General features: G+C 38.2%; 5 protein-coding genes and 1 long non-coding RNA gene across 7 annotated transcripts; 4 read left to right on the top strand and 2 right to left on the bottom strand.

The window, feature by feature from the left end:
* Nucleotides 1-775: 775 nt before the first annotated feature.
* Nucleotides 776-1,713, top strand: LOC124189738 (probable pterin-4-alpha-carbinolamine dehydratase). Of its 2 annotated transcripts, XM_046582195.1 has the most exons (4): nucleotides 776-899; nucleotides 992-1,091; nucleotides 1,157-1,282; nucleotides 1,369-1,713. In XM_046582195.1, the coding sequence occupies exons 2-4, from the start codon at nucleotides 999-1,001 to the stop codon at nucleotides 1,540-1,542; spliced, it is 393 nt and encodes a 130-aa protein (XP_046438151.1). In that variant the 5' UTR covers nucleotides 776-899; nucleotides 992-998; the 3' UTR covers nucleotides 1,543-1,713. The 2 variants fall into 2 exon arrangements, with proteins under 2 accessions (XP_046438151.1, XP_046438150.1); XM_046582194.1 differs by having other exon boundaries at nucleotides 824-1,091.
* A 271-nt stretch (nucleotides 1,714-1,984) lies between these two features.
* Nucleotides 1,985-6,768, top strand: LOC124189737 (exportin-6-like). The gene is made up of 17 exons (XM_046582193.1): nucleotides 1,985-2,194; nucleotides 2,269-2,472; nucleotides 2,546-2,665; nucleotides 2,725-2,968; nucleotides 3,023-3,334; nucleotides 3,410-3,584; nucleotides 3,678-4,041; nucleotides 4,111-4,397; nucleotides 4,457-4,579; nucleotides 4,645-4,966; nucleotides 5,032-5,377; nucleotides 5,443-5,617; nucleotides 5,686-5,797; nucleotides 5,863-5,944; nucleotides 5,997-6,181; nucleotides 6,252-6,482; nucleotides 6,562-6,768. The coding sequence occupies exons 1-17, from the start codon at nucleotides 2,192-2,194 to the stop codon at nucleotides 6,658-6,660; spliced, it is 3,384 nt and encodes a 1,127-aa protein (XP_046438149.1). The 5' UTR covers nucleotides 1,985-2,191; the 3' UTR covers nucleotides 6,661-6,768.
* Nucleotides 6,769-7,380: 612 nt separating this feature from the next.
* Nucleotides 7,381-9,010, bottom strand: LOC124189739. Its single transcript, XR_006872640.1, has 4 exons — nucleotides 8,865-9,010; nucleotides 8,253-8,510; nucleotides 8,036-8,189; nucleotides 7,381-7,970 (listed from the first exon to the last, which is right to left on the bottom strand). It is a non-coding gene; the product is annotated as an uncharacterized LOC124189739 (long non-coding RNA).
* A 2,594-nt stretch (nucleotides 9,011-11,604) lies between these two features.
* On the top strand, nucleotides 11,605-12,899 carry LOC124189762 (muscle-specific protein 20-like). The gene is made up of 4 exons (XM_046582232.1): nucleotides 11,605-11,750; nucleotides 11,845-12,050; nucleotides 12,122-12,242; nucleotides 12,354-12,899. Exons 1-4 carry the CDS (start codon nucleotides 11,724-11,726, stop codon nucleotides 12,543-12,545), a joined length of 546 nt encoding a protein of 181 aa, XP_046438188.1. The 5' UTR covers nucleotides 11,605-11,723; the 3' UTR covers nucleotides 12,546-12,899.
* Nucleotides 12,900-13,851: 952 nt separating this feature from the next.
* On the bottom strand, nucleotides 13,852-22,538 carry LOC124189759 (voltage-dependent calcium channel subunit alpha-2/delta-1-like). The gene is made up of 22 exons (XM_046582230.1): nucleotides 22,329-22,538; nucleotides 19,084-19,279; nucleotides 18,802-19,009; nucleotides 18,108-18,143; nucleotides 17,909-18,044; nucleotides 17,740-17,844; nucleotides 17,559-17,658; nucleotides 17,334-17,495; nucleotides 17,068-17,241; nucleotides 16,898-16,996; nucleotides 16,737-16,823; nucleotides 16,611-16,664; nucleotides 16,368-16,538; nucleotides 16,112-16,302; nucleotides 15,898-16,043; nucleotides 15,616-15,826; nucleotides 15,193-15,538; nucleotides 14,911-15,130; nucleotides 14,714-14,846; nucleotides 14,522-14,655; nucleotides 14,372-14,451; nucleotides 13,852-14,290 (listed from the first exon to the last, which is right to left on the bottom strand). The coding sequence occupies exons 1-22, from the start codon at nucleotides 22,481-22,483 to the stop codon at nucleotides 14,192-14,194; spliced, it is 3,243 nt and encodes a 1,080-aa protein (XP_046438186.1). The 5' UTR covers nucleotides 22,484-22,538; the 3' UTR covers nucleotides 13,852-14,191.
* On the top strand, nucleotides 19,889-21,615 carry LOC124189761 (EP300-interacting inhibitor of differentiation 3-like). Its single transcript, XM_046582231.1, has 7 exons — nucleotides 19,889-20,096; nucleotides 20,165-20,245; nucleotides 20,304-20,446; nucleotides 20,502-20,705; nucleotides 20,767-21,010; nucleotides 21,077-21,195; nucleotides 21,263-21,615. Exons 1-7 carry the CDS (start codon nucleotides 20,006-20,008, stop codon nucleotides 21,350-21,352), a joined length of 972 nt encoding a protein of 323 aa, XP_046438187.1. The 5' UTR covers nucleotides 19,889-20,005; the 3' UTR covers nucleotides 21,353-21,615.
* Nucleotides 22,539-22,632: the final 94 nt, after the last annotated feature.

Raw genomic sequence — 22,632 nt, 5'->3', positions numbered from 1 at the left:
AAATTTCGGGCTTACTTTACATAGTCCTTTATGTGCGATCGTCATCTAAAAATGTTGATTCGTAATCGCTCGGCCTCTTCTATCTCATCGCTCCATGCCTGTAAAACACATGCTGAAACTATTGAAGAAAAAAGAAAAGAACTTTTTTTTTTTTCATTTCCCGTTTTTCGTTAGCGATCCAGCGCTCAAGGTTATATACAAAAATGTCTGAGCTATTTTGGCCATTTCAGTTGTTACGACGAGTCCCTCCTACGCAAGGTGCTTTACCGTCATGTAACCGCAGTACTGGTTTCCTTTCATCTCCTTGTTTATTGTTCTTTTTTTTTCCCCCGATAGACTACCCCATGTCCCTCGTCTCTCACCAGCAGCCGAGGGGTTTGTTCTTATATATGAGCGTGCACAAAAATATTTCAACAATTCTCATCAATTGTACGAGAGTTTGATAAATGCCCTTTTTCGTTTTGCGTTATTAAGTGACGAATTGAAAATTGTGTGCTTGTTAATGTTGCTGCTGGGCGAGTGCCATGCTCTTGCATATACACATATATATACAAAAATTATTAAGTAGTAACGGTTACTTAATGTTTTTAATATTCAAAGAAACGGCGTGTGATCTGTAGCATAGATTTTCTATAGGAATAAAACATCAATTTTAGTACTGACACAAATTAACTAAAGAATCGTTCTCCAATTCTAACGCAATTTTGCAAAATTATTTCGCAAAATGCCAAAGCCGGTTGTTTCTACTTCCGCTTGAGTGTAACAGCGCGCTTGTTTAAGAACTAGTATTTTCCATCAATAGGTTGCGCTGACATTTCATTCGACCTTGAGAAAAAGTCGGCAGGTTCGTCAAATTAATAAGCGGGCGTCAAAGGAAGGCTTCAGGCTTGAACTATACAGTAAGCTATGGCTATTTGTTATTGCTACCTGCAGGCCCGAAAGACAAACGTCTGAAATTTAAATTCCAAACTAAATCTTTGCTCGGAGCTAGGCCATAAATGAGTATTCTGGCCTTGAATGTAAGGAAGACTTCAGTTCCGTTTCTTCCTTTCATCAACTGGCAGCTAACGTTTCAGCGTGGAAAGAAAATGGTAACTTCGTATGCTTTTTTTGCAAACTTGTATTTTAAAACATTTATTGGAAAACCTGGTTTTAGGCAGCAAGTAAACTAACTGACGAAGAAAGAACTACATTTTTGAATCCATTACATGATGCTGGTTGGACTTTGGTTAGCAACAGGGATGCTATTTACAAAGAATTTGTCTGTCAAGACTTCAATCAGGTGTGTAAAGTTTTAAATGTACAAAATTGTGTTCTTGCATTGTGTTCTTCATATTGATCGATTCTTAATAATCTTCCTCTAAATAGGCATGGGGGTTTATGTCAAAGGTAGCACTACAAGCTGAAAAAATGGACCATCATCCTGAGTGGTTTAATGTTTATAACAAAGTCCAAATTACTCTTTCAACACATGATGTTAATGGGCTTAGCCAAAGAGATGTGAAACTTGCCAATTTTATTGAAAAAGTCAAATCAACTTAATGCAACATACTCTTACAAGATTATCTGATTTCACAAAAATCACTTGATGTTTTTCTTCATAAATTCTTAGTCTGCATAGTGGTTTCTTCATGCTGTTTATTAATCACACTTGTCTTACTGTTGGTAATGGTATGAAACAGAAAATTAAAAGAAATAAATGTGTCAACTCAAGTTACATTTAAGTAATTGGAAAATATGCTTCTTTTTCCCCTTTAATTAATTAAATTAAGGTAGCGGTAGCTTGTGCGGGAAACGTTCAAACAAGTGAATTTTTTAAATAAAAAATTCGATTTCCCATACAAATTAAAGAAATATTTACTACCTATAATACTAAATTGGAAAATTTTTTCCGTCGAGTAAATTAATTACACCTTGAATTAAATCTTGATAAACCTTGGTACTCGGCTCGGACGGAACGTCAGATAAAATACAAAAACAAAAGTAAAAACAAATGGCAATGTTGAGACGGTTTTACTAAATAGTCTCTCGTTAATCGTAAAATATGACCACAGGATTGAAACCCATTTGCTTCTGAATAATGTTTTGTGATAAGTTTTAAAATTTAATTAGCTTAATAAGCAATATGCAGTGATCATTTGGTTACTGTGCACATGTTATTAATTGGTTATAAAAACTCATCTTTGCTGCAATGGTATGTTTAAATGATTAACATACTCATAAGAAATACAGACTGACATTTGAATTTATAAATATTCATTTATTTAGGATGGAAGTTCATCTTCCCTTGCTACTCTGGAACTATATGTCAATGAACTCTTTTCTGGAAATGCGAACAAAGAGCAAATAGAAAAAATTCACCAGGCTCTGGATAACTTTAGTCGCCAGAAGGGAGCTTGGAAAGATGCACTTTATTTTCTGAGTCAAACCACGAATCCACAGACTGCCATGTATTCCTTGACTGTTTTAGAGGTAGTAAATAAAAAAATCAATATCTACCTTAATTATTGAATGAAATATTTTTTTCCCTTCTTCCATCAAACAGGGTGTCATAACTAAAGGATGGACTGGATTATCCAATGGAGAACAAGTTGAATTGCGCACAACTCTATATCACTGGCTCTTAGAAAAGCATCAGTTTGCCCCTTATTTCATTCGTAACAAGGTAAATCTTCCACAAGAGTTTAGTTAAATGTCCACTTTATTTCTATAGTTACTTTGTAGGCTGTTCAATTAGTTGTCCATATTGCAAGATCTGATTGGCCCCAAAAGTATCCAGATTTCTTTAGTGATGTCCTGATGCAAGTTTCATCTTCTAGTAGTTCATCTACCATACTTGGACTTCTATTCCTTCAGACTACATCAGAGGAGCTTGGTACACCTAGGGATGGTCTACTTTCTAGCAGGAAAGCAGAGCTAAAGCAAAGACTTTTACAACTTATACCTCAGATATTGGCGATTCTAACTGGTATTAACATGTTAGCTCTACGATTGACGAATTCATAACACGATTTTTTGTTAGGACTGCTTCAATCTATCTGGGAAAAACGGGCACATTCCATAACAAGCACACCACCTCCATCACCTACTAATCCTCTTCCTCCTGAAAGCTCTTCTCCACATCATCAGAACTTGTCTACGGGAAATAATAGTAGTTCACAATCTTTGAACTCGGAAGCCGAACCTGTTGCCCGGCTTGTCCTCCAATGTCTGACGCATTTTTTTACGTGGATTCCACTCTCGAGTCATGTAACTCCTCAACTGATGGAGCTGATTTTTCGCTTTGTCGGCATGGGGACCGAAGAATTGCAACCCATGATGAGCACATCCAACGGTATAAAAGGATACATACTCTTTGCTTTGAATATTATTTTATTATTACTATTTTATTTTCCAATACTGAAAGCAGAACTTAGTGTTCCAGTTGTTGCCTTGGGAACAGTAAATGAAATCCTTTACAAGAACTGTGTCCCGGCTGAATTCGAAAACTTTGTTGTACTTCTTTTCAATAATTGCTGCATTATTCTCCATCATTTTGTCAACAATTTGAACAATGTCCATTTACCCCAGCAACCACGTCCTCAGTAAGTTAAGCTGAACTTGCTCAGTTTGTCACGCTCGTTCTAACCCTGTCACAACAATGCTTCATAACTGATCACATTTTTTTTGTTCTTTAGATTCCTTGAAAAGCTTGTTGAACTTGTTCATCTGTTGGTATCAAACCACTTAAGACGGTTAGAAGGCCGTCTTCTACCACAGTTCAGCGTCCCGCAGTTCCTTTCCCTCTTCTTCAGCTTTACATTCGAACAAGCTGACTGGGGTCGTTATGCATCGTGCCTTGACACTTGGCAAGTATTTCTCAACTATGTGAAGCAATCAAGCAATATCAACGGAAGCCAGCCCATTTTTAATGGAGATTCCTTAGCTTCACGTTACCAAGACTCATTGGTAACCCTTAGTGAACACGTACTCCGCAAAACGCTTTTTGCCAGTAACATCACCCAACTTGAAGAACTAGATGACGAAGCGATTGATGGCAATGTATACTCAAGGATTATAAATCATAGAGTGTCTAGTTTTATTTACGATTTATTTTTACATGAATTGCAGATGGAAACTGAACGCCAAAAAATACAACATCAGTCTATTGAAATTTTCGTTACTGCGGGAGAGTTAGTCAGAAATCAGACGCTTTCATTATTAAACGAACCTTTCCAGCGATGCACTTCAGCTTATCTATCATTAACGTCTCTTTCTACCACAAATAACAACATCGTTCGGATAGAGTCAAAGGATCAGCTTAAAGAAATGTTGGTTCTCTTCAAAGATCTTGCCATGCTGATTCAACTTGTTGGACGTCTTTCTGAACTGCACACTGGGCCTGATTATTGCACTCAGTAATTACTATAAATCTTCATAATTACATTAAAAGATATTAATACATCTTCATCTCTAGCTTCGAAGTAGGGAAATCACTTGTTCAAAAACTTGTTGATTTGGCCTCCTACGGATCAGTGGTGTCTAATTTAAATTTTGTCGGCATTCCTGCGGATGAGCTCAAGTCCACGTTATCTTTAGTGTGAGCATAGACCACCGGTTTTAATATTAAAAATTCGTTGTGTAACCGTTTATTTTTTTAAATAGACATGCACACGTTTTGTCATCTCTGCAGGCGTGGTGTCACTGGATATCCATGTGGGCCCACGGTGATGGTCCCAAAGAGCCAGTGAACTCACTAGTCTCCGCACTTGTTGCGTCTGCAATCGACGTTTTTAGTCCATCCTGGTGTAACATGAGGGCCACTGCTGGAAGTGTGAAAGAGAATAATCGAGAAAAGGTGTATCAGGCAGGATTGCAATTACTCTCGTCTGTCGTCAACGTCATACGCACAGCGGATTTATGGACTTGCCCTTCGTGGATGGAAGTGTTCCATTCGGTTTACGAAATCAGTTATCTACCACCAGCTGTTTGTTTCAACTTTCGTTATTATATATGTTATAATTTGTCAACTGGACGGTGTGTTATGCTTAGATTCATCGAGAATTGATGCGTTGCGTCTTGGGTTCTGCCATTGTGACTTGGCGTAACTGCACCACCGAAGAACAGCATTGGGAAGAGCGACAATCACGCCTTCAGTTGACCTTGGATCGCGCTACCCAGGCCACGCGAATATTAGTGCAAGAACTGGGAAGAGAACCATTGACGCCCTTTTTAGTCCAAGGCAAATCTGTTGTGATATCCACACTGGCTTTGCTGGCCGACTTGGCTGGCCTAGTTCGTGATGAAACTACTGCTTCAAAAGCGGCCTTGTTCTCGGTTCTTGGTCCGTGGATTGAACCGACTCTGATTCTGCTATCGTACTACATTCATGATTCAGGTATGAATTTATTATCCGCGTAGTGTGACGTTAACCTGATTAAGAATTTTGCTTTCCTTTTTCAGAGGTGACTGAAGCCATCTTTCAGTTGTATGTGGCCATATTCGATAGCTTGTTAAGTCAGCTTGGAATAGGGCGCGCTGAGAAAGCGGTTCAAACCTTCCTGGAAATATTTAAACAACAAAATATTCAAGAAATTCTGCAACACGACAACGTTCATGGAATCCGAGCAGTAGAACAGCAAGTTTTTATAAAACTAGAAGGGATATTGAACCGCATGTTAATTAGTTATTTATGCTTGGATATAGGCTCTTGCGGATTTTACAAATTGTTATCCAAGAACCAGGCAATACGTTCAAACGTTTTTTGCCTAACACCTTATCATTGTGTTTGGATCATATCCATCCTTGTATCTTGCAGGTCTAAAAATATGCCTTTACGTATTGTTTACTATCCATCACTCTTCTCATTTTTGTCATTTCTAGGTGAACTCGCCTGATATAAAAGAAACGTTCTACCATTTGCTGACTTTGATTTTACGTCATCATTGGCGTTCGTTTTTTAAGGGTAAACAATTTCTAATGCAATGGATAGATTTTTATTTTTTCTTTATTTGTAGGATCGGTGTTGATGACATACGGGTCTCGAGATTTGGATCGTGCCGAACAAATGGATAATCGACCACAGTTTATCGCCATTATGACTTCCTACGGACAGTCGTTCTTAATGCCGGATATTACTATTTTTAAACAAAATCTCGAGGCCCTCGATAATCTTCAATCAAAATGGAAATTGTACCACAAAGTAAGTTCGATATTGTGCCAAAGACTTTTCGCTACTCTTGTTTATAGAGTATTTGTGTTTTTTTGCAAAGTCCGTTTTCCGTGATGGAATTGCCAGTCAGTTTATAAGTACCCTTTTGAATGTACTAACCAATGGATCGCACGAGCTTCTGAGAGAGGAAATAGGATTAGCTATTTATGCCATGGCTTCTCCTGATTTCGAAGCCTTCTTTCAGCAACTCCTTCCAGATTACCTTCTAAGTTGCCAAGGGATTGAAGACTATCAGAGAATTGCATTAAAAAGTAGCTTCACCAATGATACGGTAAAAACATGACACATAATTATTTCTATTTTTCTTCGTTTGTATCTTCTACGGTTTTACTCCCTTTTTTTATTATTAGGATCTTCCTTCTTTTACGCAAAACGTCCATCGACTTACCAATGATCTCCGATGTTTCCGTTCAACCAACATTTCCAGCGCAAGCCTCTACCAATGTTGAAGGATTTAAATTGGGCCCAGTTAACTGTCCTACGTCGCTCATAGGGTTCGCTTGTCAATTTTTTTGCCTTATCCGGAATTTCCCTTTCAATACAAATTCTTAATTCTATTGTTTACCAGATCAGGGTTGGCAATTTCTTTTTGATTAATAAACCATTTTACAATAATGCTCGGGGGAAATGGTGACCCCGTGTCCATTCCGCTAAGCAAGAACCCCGAGATTTAGTGACGCCCCCATATTTATTGTAGTAAAATTCGTTGAACATTCGCATTTTTCGACTTGAGTTTTCGACTTGAGATATCTTAATCTAAGAATCCTTTGCAATGCCACAAGTTAAGAAAGTAAAGCCTCTTTTTGAATTGTGTTTACAATTTATTACATTTAACATGAAATATTGGTACGTGCAACCAATTAGAAAAAAAATTACTTGGTTCATCATCATGCTGGCACTGCTGATGGGTCCATTGAACGAAAAGAAAGAGTGAACCCTTTTGAACAATTGTGTAAGCTATCTTCAATTCGATCAAATAGATGTGTATAGGCTCTATATTTAAAAATAGTATAATTTGGACCAACTATGTGTGACATACTGACATTAGATAAGTGTAAGACTGAACGCCATTGATGCTGCTTTTTCTAACCTTGAAATTTAAAAAAGCGCATGGTGAAGCGTGAAGCCATTGATACGATCCTAACTTTTATAAGACATGACTTCATCAATCACTTTAAATTGAAAATTCTATGGTAACATGTATTATAATAAATTTCATCTCACGGCCACACGTTTTTTGTTGATTTTTCACGAGGTCTTTTTAAAATCTAAATTCTATTTTTTTCCTTCTTGTGTAGAAAATGGCGGAAGCACAACATTTGGAAATGCAACATCAATTAGTAGTAGACGAAGAACAGGTAATAGCCCGATCATGGACAGGGGCAATTTGTAGGGGAACTTGGGGTAGAAATCCGGTTCCTGTAAGAATTATTTTGATCACCGACTGCCGTCAAAATGTCTTGACTCACTATGAAAAGTATGCATCGCCTACATTTGTTCATGAAAATGTTTTAAGGGTTTATGGGCGCTGAGACAGCATTGCGAGCAGGCTTCATCCGCTTCAATCACGGTGCAATCAATCCGGACAACATTTTGATCTGTGTACCTAACGAAGTTATAGTTGTTTATGGGCAAGTCATTTGTCCATAGCAAATTCACAGGTACTATTTTCTTCTCATTTTCCATTGAAAAATAGTTTTACTTTGATTGGATCTGAGACAGCGAATTCGATTTTCGGCAGCAGTTCAGTGATTCCCGTCTAATAATAAGAGTTAAACATATTAAGTTGATTAATAAATATAATTTAAAAAATTATTTATTTACGCAGCCCAAATTCGGAGATCTTTAGAATGATCTGTGCTTCGTTAGGTACACAGATCAAAAAGTTGTCCGGATTGATTGCACCGTGAATGAAGTGGTTGAAGCCTGCTCGCAATGCTGTCTCAGCGTTCTATCAAAATGCTCAATTCCAAAGTACCTATTTAAAACAAATCAAAGTAAAACTATTTTCTAATGGAAAATAATAAAGAATAATATGTACCTGTGAATTTGCTGTGGACAAATGACATGCCCATAAACCCTTAAAACATGTTCATGAACAAATGTAGGCGATGCATACTTTTCAGTAGTGAGTCAAGACATTTTGACGGCAGTCGGTGATCAAAATAATTCTCACGGGAACTGGATTTCTACCCCAAGTTCCCCTACAAATTGCCCCTGTCCATGATCGGGCTATTACCTGTTCTTCGTCTACTACTAATTGATGTTGCATTTCCAAATGTTGTGCTTCCGCCATTTTCTACACAAGAAGGAAAAAAATAGAATTTTGATTTTAAAAAGACCTCGTGAAAAATCAACAAAAAACGTGTGGCCGTGAGATGAAATTATTATAGGCTAATACATAAAAAAAATTGTTTTGAGAATTTTTTTACACCATAGAATTTTCAATTTGAAGTGATTGATGAAGTCATGTCTTATACAAGTTAGGATCGTATCAATGACTTCACCATGTGCTTTTAATTTCAAGGTTAGATAAAAGCAGCATCAATGGTGTTCAGTCTTACATTTATTCATGTCACACATAGTTGTTCCAAGAATTGTACACACAATGTTTCCAATTTTTATACGGAGTAGTTGTGTAAGATTGGTTTACCTTTTTAAGAAGTCCTGTTGATGGGATGTGCAAGATGTGCACTGTCTTGCAAAGAAAAAATCTTAAACTAAAAAACAACTGAAAAACAAGGTACCACTATAATGAGGTATATCTGCAGTGGAGCTATGAATCGTTTTGTGACAGGTGTGATGGAAGCGCCAATATATTAGATCAAGGCCATCAACTATGACGACGAATTTTCCCAATCCGAATTTGACGTCCGGCGGGAAACTTAAATTATCGAAACTGAAAGAAATGCCTATGATAGGGTTGTTTGCGAAATGGCGATGTTTAAATGTAGACTGTATGCTGTAGAGAAAATAATATGGTTATTGAGTAAAAAATAGTTCAGTATCATACCAATCTCTAATTTTCTTAAGGTATGTTATTAGATGTAACAAAAATTATATTTTAAAAAATCATTCAATTTTGTGCATGTTTTTCATTAGCGCCTGACGATTTTTTTTGGGGGGTGGGGGATGCTAACTTAAGAAAAATGAAATTTTTGATTTTCATGACAAATAAAATTTTTTTGTTGGCCTATCTATGATTTAGCAAAATTATACGTTAAATAGAAGCTTAGAGTCTTAATTTATTCTCCTTACTGGCGTGCGCCTTTTCAAAATTTTCTAGCATTTCATAGGGCTTGACTCGGGGATTGAACTCATCTTCCATATATTTGCGTATATTTGAGCATTCCAGATTATTTGCATGTACCCAATAGACTTTTACAAACGAAGTTTGATGTTTGTTGTTTTCGTATGCATGTTGCTTTTTGGGTATTTATTCCTTCGTATATTTACGGGATTCCGGAAACCTTATTCCCCTGCAATAATAATTTTTTTCATTACAGTTCGGCAGCAACAAATTCTGAACGCGCTCTGATTATTGTGACTAATTTAATAGTGTAAATGTATTTATGTAGTGTGACTCAGCAAAGGTCGAACATGCTAGAGTTTTTTGCCGCGGGTGTGTCAACTTTCTATTTTCAGTCTAGCAACAGTTCTGTTTTTAAATTTCATCCTACAAAATATAGGCCGTTTTTGGAAGAGGCTGAGAAAAAATGAGAAAAGTCTAACAACAATCAGTCATTGATGAACTTGCTTGCGTGAGTTCTGCGCAAGTTTTTTTAGTCTTAAAAAATTTCCCATATGTTGTCACACAAGATAGTCATTCACAGCGATGATACTATAAGATCGATTAATAAAAATTAGGCTATAATTTTATTCATATAATCACAAGTTAATAGCTAGGCATTCAACAACTTTCCATTTTCGTACGCAACAAGATTAGAATTATACTTGAAATGGGAACATAGCTAACGCAAAGCAACGCTTGATTTAATCGTTCCGCGCACATTAATTTGAAAATAAAATTACAAAAAAAAACTTTGGGTGGACATTTCACTGAGGTCTTGGAGTACAAAAAATGGAACAGATTTTCTTGTGATGACCTAGTGAGGGGAAGTCCAATATAGAGAACGTAAAGTTCTTTATTTAGATCTGTGGTCACACTCCTTCCATTTTTTTCCTTCCGCTCCTTTACCCTTTCCGTGCGATACCAATATACCTTCTCAGTCTAGTCAAGTCTACCTATTTTTTTCAATGTTTATTTATTTTATTTTATTTTATTTTATTTTTTGACTGGCTTACTGGTTATTCGTATTCATGACTTCGCTCGTCATCGTGTCAATCTTTTGACATAGCGCTAATAACCAATTTATACTGATTCACTTGAGTTTTATTCATTTTGTGGCATCATCTTCAATCACGATCAGTCCACACGTAATATTCATTTAAAAAATGAAACAAGAGATTTTTACAAATCGATATCCTTTACGTTACCCTATAGTCGTAGTAACATATTTTTAGATTAGAAAAGAATGTCGCGCAATATTTTAAACATTTATCTAATTTTGGAGTTGTGACAAATGAGGTCGTCAGTATAGTCAGCACAGCAGTGCACGCTATTCTGTTGTATGACACGTAGGCGAGAAGTTATGCCAGATATGCGCGGCTGCACCCTTTTTTGTCAGACCGCGACCCCCTCGCAGACTCATGGCTGTTATTCATCATATTAGGATTAAATAGCGTTCCAATTGTAAACAGTTTTAGTTGCTGGGAATTCACGATCTTTGCAATATAGCCCGATTTATTTATCTTTCATATCTAATAATATGGTATTATTAAACACAAAGAAACCAGCAGCAACAGTCTAATCACTTTTAACTCAGTTTATATAAATTTATGAATACATGTTCCAGATCTATTAGTTTTGCGATCAAATTAACACTCGGACGTATATAGTACATTTCAAAGACCAGAGATATTGTTCTGCAAAATAAACCTAATATTCAGATAACTGAAATAGAACTCGTTAGTCTATTCTTTTTCCGACGTTTTGTGAAGATTCTAGAAGGATTAAGGACGCTAGCTTATACTAGAAGCTGTTAGACCTTGACTTTCTTTCTACTTTGGGCCTTTGCTTTTTTTTTTTTAGATTTCTGATGTTTTCTTGTTCTCGTTCTATCTTCTTCTCACTCACTCACTCACGTTGTGCCCTTTTTTTTCCTTTTGCTTTACCGTCTCGGGGTTGTGTTGAAATTTTATGTTGACTTTTGCCTCTAGTGCTTGGAAGCGTGGAGCTAGCAGCCAGCTGATTGGAGGATATTTTTGATGCTGTGAGGCAATTAGTTTGTTCTAACCCAAACTGCAGCAAAATGCCTGCGCTTGGCCACCTATTTAAGTGATAGCTCCGCGTCTTGCAATCATCAGTTGGTCGACTCTCAAGTCTTGAACACTCCAATTGCTCTACATATCCTCACTCTTCCGATAACTCTCTATTCTACCAATTTTTAAAATGTTGCAACGACAAGTTCAAGCTAAGGTATATCACAAAAGTCAATTGGATAATATATTTTTTTTTATTTGCTGTGCCCGGTGAAGATTTCTCACGTCTTATTGGATTATCTTATCTATAGATCTTCGCCAAGCGCAACCCAGAGGAGGAGCGCGAAGCTCAGGAATGGATCGAACAGATTTTGGGCGAAAAATTCCAGGCCCCCTACGAGGATGCCCTTCGTGACGGTCAAATCCTTTGTCATCTCATCAACAAATTGGCACCTGGCTCTGTCCCGAAGATCAACACATCCGGCGCCCAATTCAAGCTGATGGAGAATATCCAAAAGTAAGAAAATAATCGCAGTTCAAACTGAAGAGATTTTCAATGTCTGATGAATACAATTTTTACCTTATTAGGTTTCAAAAGGCCATCATGGCATACGGAGTCGCCGAACTAGATGTTTTCCAAACGGTTGACCTGTGGGAAAAGAAAGATATTTCTCAAATCACAACTACCATTTTCGCTCTAGGCAGAACGGTGAGTAGTATTCCAACCACCAATTTCATATCCCACAAGTTTACGATACTGCCGAATGTTTTTGACCACCGACCGTTTGTTTGCCTTTCTATTTCCGTCACTAATAAATAGACATACAAGCACCCCGAGTGGCAAGGACCGTGGTTGGGCCCAAAACCCTCCGAGGAAAATAAACGTGAATTCTCCGATGACGTTATTGCGGCAGGCAAAACCGCTATTGGTCTCCAAGCTGGTACCAACAAAGGAGCTACTCAAGCTGGCCAGAACATGGGTGCCGGCCGGAAGATCATCCTGAACAAATAAATCAGCTCAAAGTCAAGACGGATATGCTATATTTTATTTGACTTTGTCTTTCTGGCGTCACGATTTGGGGGATTTCTTTGTTTTGCATTTATTAAATCTCTTTTCTTTCTTTTTTCACATGTATTTTGAAAAGAAAATCTTAAAAAAAGGTGTGCTGATATCGTTAAGATATGGATCACATGGGAGGCGCATATAAAGTTCCAGGAGCAAAAGAAAGGAAAAAAAAAACGAAAGAATGCTGAGTTTAAGAAATTTTTATTTGTTATCTAAATTATTTTCTGTCTGTGTATTACTAGATAGAATGGTAAACTGAAATCATTTATCGATAAATAATACAATTTTTAAACACTCGAATTTCTATCTCCGTCCATTTCATTTATTTTACACTATTGTGCTTTTTGTTCTGGCACAGCAACAGTGATCTGTAAAAAAGAAGTCCAGCGAAATGTTTTAAGTTCGAATTTGATCTTATCCAGCTTTATCTTTCGTTTATTTCATGTTTAAAGTTCAACACGGGAATGTTTCGTTGGCTGTTTATTGTTGAGAAAACTGTGTGAGAAGGAACAGCTGAAAAGCTTCGTCCGTTCTTCGTTATTCGAAACATATGGCTGAGCTGTGACATTTCTCAAGTATAACATTCTACACCGGGATCACTTTATAAATAAAACATCCAAGCCTTCTTCGTTACCCCCCACGTCTTTTATTACTAATAAATAACGTACCGGTACAACTATTATTTCACTTTAAGAGCGTTTCCCCATAGTCAAAATGTTAATGAAATTGTATTTTTAACGTAGCGATCGAGCTTCAGTTAAAAGATAAGGAAAAGAAAACGATGGCTACGCATACAGGAATGTCAAAAAGCGATTTTTCCCGCACGCGAAGCGTAGTCGTCAGATCATCATTGTCACTCTTGCATATCCGATGGGAAAAATAGCTTTTTGTACGTGCGAAAAAGGTTTCCGTCCTCCTCCGCTCCATCCCCCACCCACGCAAAAAAACTGATCCTTTTTGCTCCAACCCAGCCAGCTGCGACTCCACAGTTTGAAAAGCCATGTCAAATTCCATGTGAACGTCATACTGACAAAGTTCTTTATCAAAGAAATAAGTCTAGACTATATGGTATTTGAAAAAAAGGGTAGCAGCAGATTCATAATTTTAATTTTAATTTAATACTTTTCTTTTTACTTTCAACTATTATTTTATTTTATTTTTTACTTTCGCTGGTTGGTATTTTTCCTATACTGCGCTTTTATGTAATAATAAAATTATTTAACTGCACACTGAATGACCATTAGCAAAGTTGTGAGAGTCAGTAACTCAGTATATTGATTAGATTTATTTGTCTAGAAATCTAACAAATGACTAGAAATTAAAAGTTTTTAAATATATCTCAATTTCATTCAATTGGAAACAAGGTGGGGGGAAATATTGCACTTCCGAAAATAGCTGGATGCTATATATACTGTCCCGACAACCCCCGAATTTTCGAGATAAATATAAGGCGCACCTTTCTTTCTCTCTCTCTTTAGCTTTGACTTATAAAAATTGTAATTATAATCCATGGATAGCGTGTAAATCGATTAAATAGTAAGGACTCCGGCACACTAGGTTCATATAGGATAGAGATAATAAGCGCGATTTTCTCAGCGAATAATCCAGACGACTAAAAAGATGAAAATCAACGTGGGGAACATCAGTGCTGTGTTGTACAAAGAACGGCCAGAACATTCCAACGAGTTTTCCTGTAAACAAGAAACCAACACACGCACACAGACGTTATTAAATTTTACGGGTTGCATTTACTTGGTTTTATTCGTGTATACCCGTGGATCACTGGCGTAACAGTGCTCTGATGACTTGCGATATTTTCGGTGGACCTGGCACTGCTCCATCTCATTTTCCACTAAATGCAAATTACGTTTCATTATTATTTTGTGTGCTATGTATACGGCTTTGTTGTTATTTCTGTTTACCGTGAATCAGGCCATGCCGGATAACTGGAGAACTGCAGCGACACGGGGCTGTAGCAGCAATAATTACGGAACTGCTTTCAACCATCGGTTGGATTAGGATATCTCGGGTCGTGCTATTTTGTCCCGCGCAAAACCTATCAATCAAATTTTTTAAAATAGTCTTACAAGACTTTGTTTTGTATGAAATCTTACGTAGAACATGGGATATTCTGTAGCTTTTGTTGTGCCGTTCTCAGTTGATAAAGAACATATTCCTTCGAGCACAGATGGGAGTCCACACGAGCTGGTCTCAGTTTGTCCAACTCCATTTCGGCTTGGAATGTTGCTATAAGCATACCATAGAATCACGTAAATTAAAATTAAATCTAATTTTTGAAGTGTTAACTTACCGGACGCTTTCCCAGTCCATAATAGACTGGCTACCAAGGCGTACAGGATTTGAGAAATTCCAAACAGAGTGGTGCTCAAATTCGACAACCACCTAGCACCGAAAATCGAAGCGGAAGAAATCGGAACAGATTTGACGAATATGGGACAATTCACGGCCCTCTTCACGATGGTAGTTCGTTCGTACAGCGGATCCAAACCCAGCGTCAAGCTTTGCATCAACTGTAGAAAGATGCTAAGTAGAATTATCTGAAATAACTCAACACATAAATATGCCAACTGACCTGAGGATCAACATTTTTGGAACCGATGAAGCTCCCTGGAGAAATATTGATTTGATTAGAAGCTATGACGTATCCGCCTTCGTCCAACCAATAAAGGTGCATCTGGTCACTGACGTTGAAAGCTTCAATCGCATTTCTCCAGATGGACAGGAGTGTCTCTTTACCGACGAGAGCCCCCGCTACCGCCAGGAATTGCTCCTTGGACGATATTTTTGAGGCTACCAGATAATCTTCACTGCGACTCAAAGGGGGACGAATTAAGATGGAAGCCTGTGGTGAATGAGCTAACCGAAGAAATAGGGAGCTGTTACGTGGATCGGTCAAATCTTCTTGGAGGTAAGCTCGACTAAGAAAGAAACAAAAACAGAATGAATTCGTGAATTAAGTCTAATGGAATTGGAGTTAGAAAATGAAATTTATTACGTTCTAGATTCCATTCGTGTGACACCGCCAGTTGTAGACACAAAACGTGAATGAACTCGTCGATCTGACGGAGTTGTCCACATTTGAGACACGTTCATTGTCATCTCTAAATCCCACAATAAATGACTCAACGCCGATTGGTCACAGCCTTCGCCGCCACGCTCAAAACGCTGACTCAACTGGCTAAAGTAATCTGCTGTTTCTCGCTGATCTGTGTATGATTAATTCATTGGTTAGTAAAAAAAAATGTCGACAATTATAGGGGGTAAGCTAAAGTGGTACTTGAATAATTGGTGTATGGGCGCAGGTTGGTACAGAATTCCCAGGGAGCTGCTCTGGTAATCGTTTGATTGTTCCACGACACTTTTCCCTGGAGTTCAAGATTGGGAACGATTATGTTAGCTCCATCATTGATCGACACTGCCAATCTGTGAGCAATAGATAAAGATTTTTTATTCCGAAATAATATTGTCGAAATAATAGAAAAATGTTGTACGTGTAGGCAGTCTTGGATATTGGCCGGAAGTACCAGGTCCGTCGCTGCTCAATAAGATAGGCGTCGTCAGGCGTCAATACGATTGAATCATAATTCTGCGATCCGGTCTTTCTATCGATCAGTTGCTCGCGGAGTGAATCAGACCAGTTTCCCATAGGCTCCAAGTCTTCGTAATCTACCATCGGTGGATCCTAGAGAAACATTGGAATTGGATTACAAGCTGGACCCTTTTTAAAAACTTATCTCGAATACAAACCTCGACGTAAGAATTCTGCGTTTCCAGTTTTGAATGCAGTACGACGTTACCCGTACCGCCCATGACAACCATTTTGTGGCCTCCAAATCCCAGTTGCGAGTCGGGTAATGCGTGATCAAAGGTAGATATTGGTATGTCTACTCCAGCCACACCCAGGAGTGACTGGCTGAGCTATGGCGGAAAAGGATTTCGTTGTACTGTATAACTATAAAGTATTTGAATATTTTTGAGTCGAAATCTTACATTTTCACCTCGTTGGAAAACTGGTTTGGAGACCGTTACGACTGTTCCAAAACCCTGGAAATTTGAATACGTAATTAGTTTCCAATTTAAATTACTATGTATGACATAACATATGTCAATAATTACTGCGGCGTCCTGATAAGGTAGACTCCAGTCGATGAGTGAGCTGTCTTGAGATAGAGCCAATGGGCGGCTAAGAACTTGCAGATAGCCCTGTACAAGTATATTACCATTAAATATGATGAATATTTATTCACCCCAATACACAGAATTTGTCGTCAATTTACCTGAACTTTACTTTGGATGGCGCCGTAAGTTAAAATGGCTCCGTGAAAGGCGTTGGTTGAACAAGAAATGTTTCGGAGGTTAAGTGTCGGAATCGGATGCTAATAGGTTACATAATCAGTTAGTAAAATTTGGTATCTCATTTTGTACATTATTGGAGTTAAATTTTTACCGGTCCCACGGCAAGCGTAAATAATCGTGTTTGTCTTGTCACTGAGTTATTGGTGATCATTTCAACCTGGTCCGCCGGAAACTCTGTGCCGCCATCGCTTATCAGTACAACGGCCAGATGGCAATTACTGCTTTCAGAGCCAGTTGTTAGTTTGCTATTCCGAGCCTCTTCCAACTTGGATAAATAAATGTCTTATTTTTGTATTTTTAGTTCACCGAAATGCTCCAGAAAGCCGTGGCTGGAAAAAAAAATATAGAGTAGCTTACTTCGAGAATGTAGTGATATGTGAAATTGAGAGCATTGGCAAAGCTTGCTTTGCCCAGCGGTACAATATGGTCTAGCGCCTGGTAGATCAGTCGCTTATTTCGAGTGGTGGCCGACATTAATGAATCGGAACACGGCAGAAGCCAAGACACTGTTTCGTTAAACTGCGATCAAATTAATGTGTTGTCTGAAGAAGAACAACAAACATGTTAATCTATTTAGTATACCTGGAGAACATTAAAATAGTCGTGCTGAGTAAGAGTGCCGAGTAAACGTTTCACTGTGATTTTGAGAATTTCAAATGTAGGGCCGTGAATACTGCCACTCCTATAAATAGCAAACGGAAACAAAATGATCAAACTCACATTCAAGAAATACTCCATTATTTGTAAAAATGTTAAAACTCACACGTCTATTAAGATCAAGAGATCCTTTGGGGATGATATACTTTGGGTAAACCACGGGCGATGGCGAGCATCGAAAGTGTCGTGTTGATTTACATTAGTCCGCCACCTAGAAACAAGTTTTTATCATTTAAAAATTAATTTTCCCATATTAAACATGTGAACTGGTTCACCTATGAGCAGGAAAGTAGCGTAGCACGCCTTCTTTACTTGCGAAATACTGATAGATGGTAGGATCACGTTTCAGATTCTCAGCGAAAATGTCATCCAACCGATCGCTCCACATCATTGCGTTGATCGTTTCCACATCTGTTGATTGATATACTCTTATATAATCTCATCTTCTTACCAAGTTAGAAAATCGCAACTTACCCTCATACCAGATGGGTTTAAATCGATGCCACATCCCTGGTGAACATCGCAAAAATAGTTAATAAATAACGATAAGTGGATAGAAGTTAAACTTTAGCAAAGAAAACTGACTCAAAACTTGAGCGATAAGTTTGTAGCTGAAAATCTATTTGCTAAATATGTTAGTATTTTACATTGTACTGTGAATAGAGAGGATACGCCAAGCTATGTAAGTTATGCGTGCGACCTATCGTTACTCGCATCACTTAATCTGGTTGGTGACATTTTCCCCATTGCGAGCTATCAATACACAGAGCCCGACAGTATGGCACGCCGTCAAAGAATTTGAAGTAATTATACGCGTCATTCCGCCTCCTTCATAGGCAGCCCATAAATACCTCATACAGCTTGCATAGCATTTCTCTAGAATTCCAATGACGTAACAAACGATATACCGAATACCCCTTACTAACAAACACAAAAAGCCTTTAGATGTTATATTTTAGCGAACGGATCCCTGCATGGGCAAGTGTGTTATGGGAAACACCGCATCTGGCTAAAAAGAGTCGGCACTGCGGACGCCAAAAAGTTGCCATCTGGTCGCATCTGGTTTTATTCTTATAAGAAACTACGCTAAAAGCTTAATTTATCCTGTATATGGCACTAGACTATCGGACAATTTTGTTTCAGATGTTATAAAACTGTTTATACTTACAGCCTTCATAGGTATGAAGTGGTAGATGAACAGCTGATGAATTCGTGTTAACAAAGAGAGATTGACCAAACTGTGAACTGGTCGCAGTAGATTCGTTCAAAGCAGGATCGTCCCATTCCTTGCCGTTAATAAAATGCACTTGATTCGATTGCGGCTGCTCCTCGTATTCGTGTGCCAATGCCAATTCTTCGGCTCTAGCGGCAATGTCCTATCAATCAGAAAAATAAACATCGTGTGAAAATTCAACTAATAGACTCAAGGCCTGAAAAATGTACTACAGACCTCGACAGCGCGAATTCTTCGCTGGAACATGGGTTCGAGTTTTTCAATGGCTTCCTCCAGCACATCCTCTCCATGTACAGGCTCCAGAAAGAATGCGTTCTCGTTGTTGTACTTTTTGGCCAGCTCAATCTTACCGCTGACTTCATCGATGAGGTTCGCCAATCCTTGAGTTATTTGCAGTCCCAATTTTTCAATGCTAAATGTACCGAAACGAATCCAGATCAATTAATTGTCGGTGACTCATACAACGCAGTTTAGAGCTTGTCTCCTGGCCATTATTTAAGTTTTATATCATTAATGGGTATGGGGTAACATCAACATTAAGTGTATGCCAATTTTTCTGGCTGGGAACTGAAATGGACAAAGTTTTTTTTTTAAAAGACCATTTTGAAAAGAAGAAAAGAATTTTGGTTTTCTCCTTAGAAACGAAGGTCAATGGGATTATTAGATTTTAGGGGGAAAGAGAGATTTTCGTCATACCATCGCAAAGGCCTTTTCTCTCTTGTTTTTTATTGTGCAATTACTGTGCAATTGTAGAAAAAAGTAGCTCTAGTGGCGGAATTTGACACTAAACTAATTTTCGCAAAATCCATGATTTATGTAATAAAAATGATGTTTTAACAAGTTCACTTAAGCCCTAAACAATTTAGTAAAAAGTAAATTTTGATTTTTAAATGATAACCCGTCGGTTCATTCTAAAAATAAAATTGTGTATTTTAGTCATCCACTTGGTGCAGCAGTGAGTGGTCCACAAGTTTCCAAATAAACTACTGCAGACGCCTAGATAGATGTCAGTTGGTGTTTTCGCGCCTTTTCTAGCATGGTTGATTTTCAATGAGACAAACTGCTGGACGGTTTGAAAGTGGAAGTGTTTTAAGATATTTGTTTCTTGAATTTTGTTCCATAGTGAAAGAAAATTAGAATGGCAGCCGAAGCCGATGGACAAGAACAAATAGGCGAAGCTGACACAGATGCCCGAATGCAAATTCAAGATATTATTGAATCCCTCAATGGTAGGCCTAAGTTGTGCTTTGGTGTTCCCTGTTATTTTTTAATTACCACATTTGTTTTGTTTTTATAGTTGAGGAGTTGAATCTAACTGAGCCTGGGAATAAATCGCTTGATAGAAAAATCACCCAACTGGACCGGATCTTTGATGAATGCAAGTTGACTGTTCTGCTAAATAAATCTGATATAGTTTAACAACTTGAAAATTCTAGATGATGGTAAAAATGTAAATGCTTCCCAAGCGAGGTTGGACATTGTTGCTTTCAGCAAACTTGCTGCCATCAACCATCAGAGAATCAGACGAGTTGCTGCAAGCAGTTGGAACTTCAGAGCAACGGATTTTGCAAACAGAATTGTAAGACTGTTGACATTCAGATACAAAATATCACGTAAAACATAATATATCTTAGGTCAGATTGGTGGATGGTGATGAAAGCAGGCAATCAGAATCACAGAGTGAAGACAAAATAAAGAAAAAGCTGGACCAAATGGTCCTGCCACGTTTTAATCGTTGTGTGCCTTTAAAACCTTTACTTGGTGCTGTTGTACTCCAAAAACATGAGGCTGTTCCCAAAGAAAGACGTCAACGGCAGCCCCGAAATCCTCAAGAAAAAGTAAAGTCGACGTGACACGCTAATTGTACCACTTAAGTTTTACGCAAAATTTCTGTTACAGGTCGTCGCTCAACTATTGCAGCCAAAAAAATTGGACGACATTGCAGAAGAGGATCAAAACACTGCAGTTGCTAAACATGTCGAGTACATTATGAAGTGCTTGGCAAAAGAATTCAAGGCAAATAACGAGAAGCCCATTTCGTTTTATCACTTTGTTATCGATCCGACTTCGTTTTCAAATTCAGTAGAGAACATATTCTACATAAGTTTCCTTATTAAGGACGGTCACGTCTCAATCAATGAAGGTAAATCTTTTCCATTATTGATGTTTTTGTTTTTTGACAACCAATTTAATTTCTTATTGATTGCAGATGGCGAAAATGGCTTGCCTTCGTTGAGGGTTGTACCTAAGAAAACTTCTTCGTCTCAGGCCCAAGAGGCAGTGTCTAAAAAGCAATTGGTACTGTCGCTTGACCAGAGAAGGTGGCAAGTACGTGGTTTTAATGACGTGAAATGCTTCCAGTTTACATTCAAATAATATCATTTTCTAAACGCAGGCAATATCTCAAGGATTGGGTCTAAAAAGCGCTGCCATTGATCCGAAGTCGAAAAAGAGTTCCTTTCACAAACGCCCCCGCCATAACTAAGTTGTGCAGAGAAAGCAAGTTGCGGCATTTACTGAAGTGTGAAACTCTGATGTCGTGTGTGACCTGTTCTTAATTCCTATTCTTTCCATTCTGTTTCCTCATAATCCGGACTCTTCGTATCTATCTTAAAATTGAAAAAAAAAAGAAAAAGAAAAGATGATGAAAGAAGAAATTGTTTTAAAGTCAGTATAGGCTTGTTTGTTGTGTGAGCAACCCAGAATTATTGTACAATATTTTACACGGAATAAACCATTCAATGTTTATTTTAACGTGCAAAGCCTCAAGGGAAAATCTGAATGTACGTGTTCATACTGGCGGTAAAGAGCTATTCCGTACTCCTAAGTCATCTTAAAATTGCTTCACGGCTAGGCTAGGGTTATTTACGTTGTAAATTGTCTCCTTGTCCTAATTCTCCATCGGTACTTGTACAATGTCCACTGAAGGATTTATTTTGAAAATTTTTAATGGCTCGTTGGACAAGGGAGGCTAACAAATTACTCGTCGATAGAACGAACAAGGGATCCTCTTGAAAGCGTCGTATTTCGGTGGAAAAGATCCAAAATACACTCGGGTACACTAAAAGTAGGCCAGAAAACGGTGCGGAATTCGTCGTTCCGTGCTGCCCCGTTGAAACGAGTTAGTCCACCGCGGACTCTAGATTCCGCTTGATAGCCAGCAGAGCGATCCTTCAGAGTATCCTAAAAATCAATACGCGTCTGAAACTTGTAATAACAGAAATTGGTCAGGGATAAGTAGAATTTTCCGTGTCATGGAAGTGGAACAAGTTCTCTCTCTTGGCGTCGTCATAATCCGACGGCATTTCTCATGTCCTTTTTTTTCGTTCGTGTCGACTTAAGAGAACGTTCGAGGAGGGAGTCAACAATTGGTAAAGGTCGACTCGGATCAAAGAGATTGTAATCAAATCAAAGTGGCGGGAAAGAATTAGAAGCGAAAGAGATAAGAAGTAAAAACTCACTTCGCTTCAGATGGCAGAGAGAGGTCCGACATCGGATTGAGACCAGAGACGAATCGAAAAGAACCCAAAGAAAAACAGATGGTAATAATGAACGGGAAAAGCAACGAAGACGGGCATCGAAAATTCGAGCAGTGTCCTAATAGTGTGGAAGCCATCTTAAACGGGGCCGTGTCCCGACAGCGACTGCCGCTGCCCCGTGCCTGCACGTTATAGACCACCGCCGCACCACCCTAGCTTCCTTTCAGCTGGATGCGTATCAAGCCGACGTTCCATGTGCGCATATACAACCTTTCTGTCGAATCGA

Source organism: Daphnia pulex, chromosome 3 (assembly GCF_021134715.1).
Source record: "Daphnia pulex isolate KAP4 chromosome 3, ASM2113471v1".
Taxonomy (NCBI): Eukaryota; Metazoa; Arthropoda; class Branchiopoda; order Diplostraca; family Daphniidae; genus Daphnia; species Daphnia pulex.
This window is presented reverse-complemented; position numbering and strand designations above follow the sequence as displayed.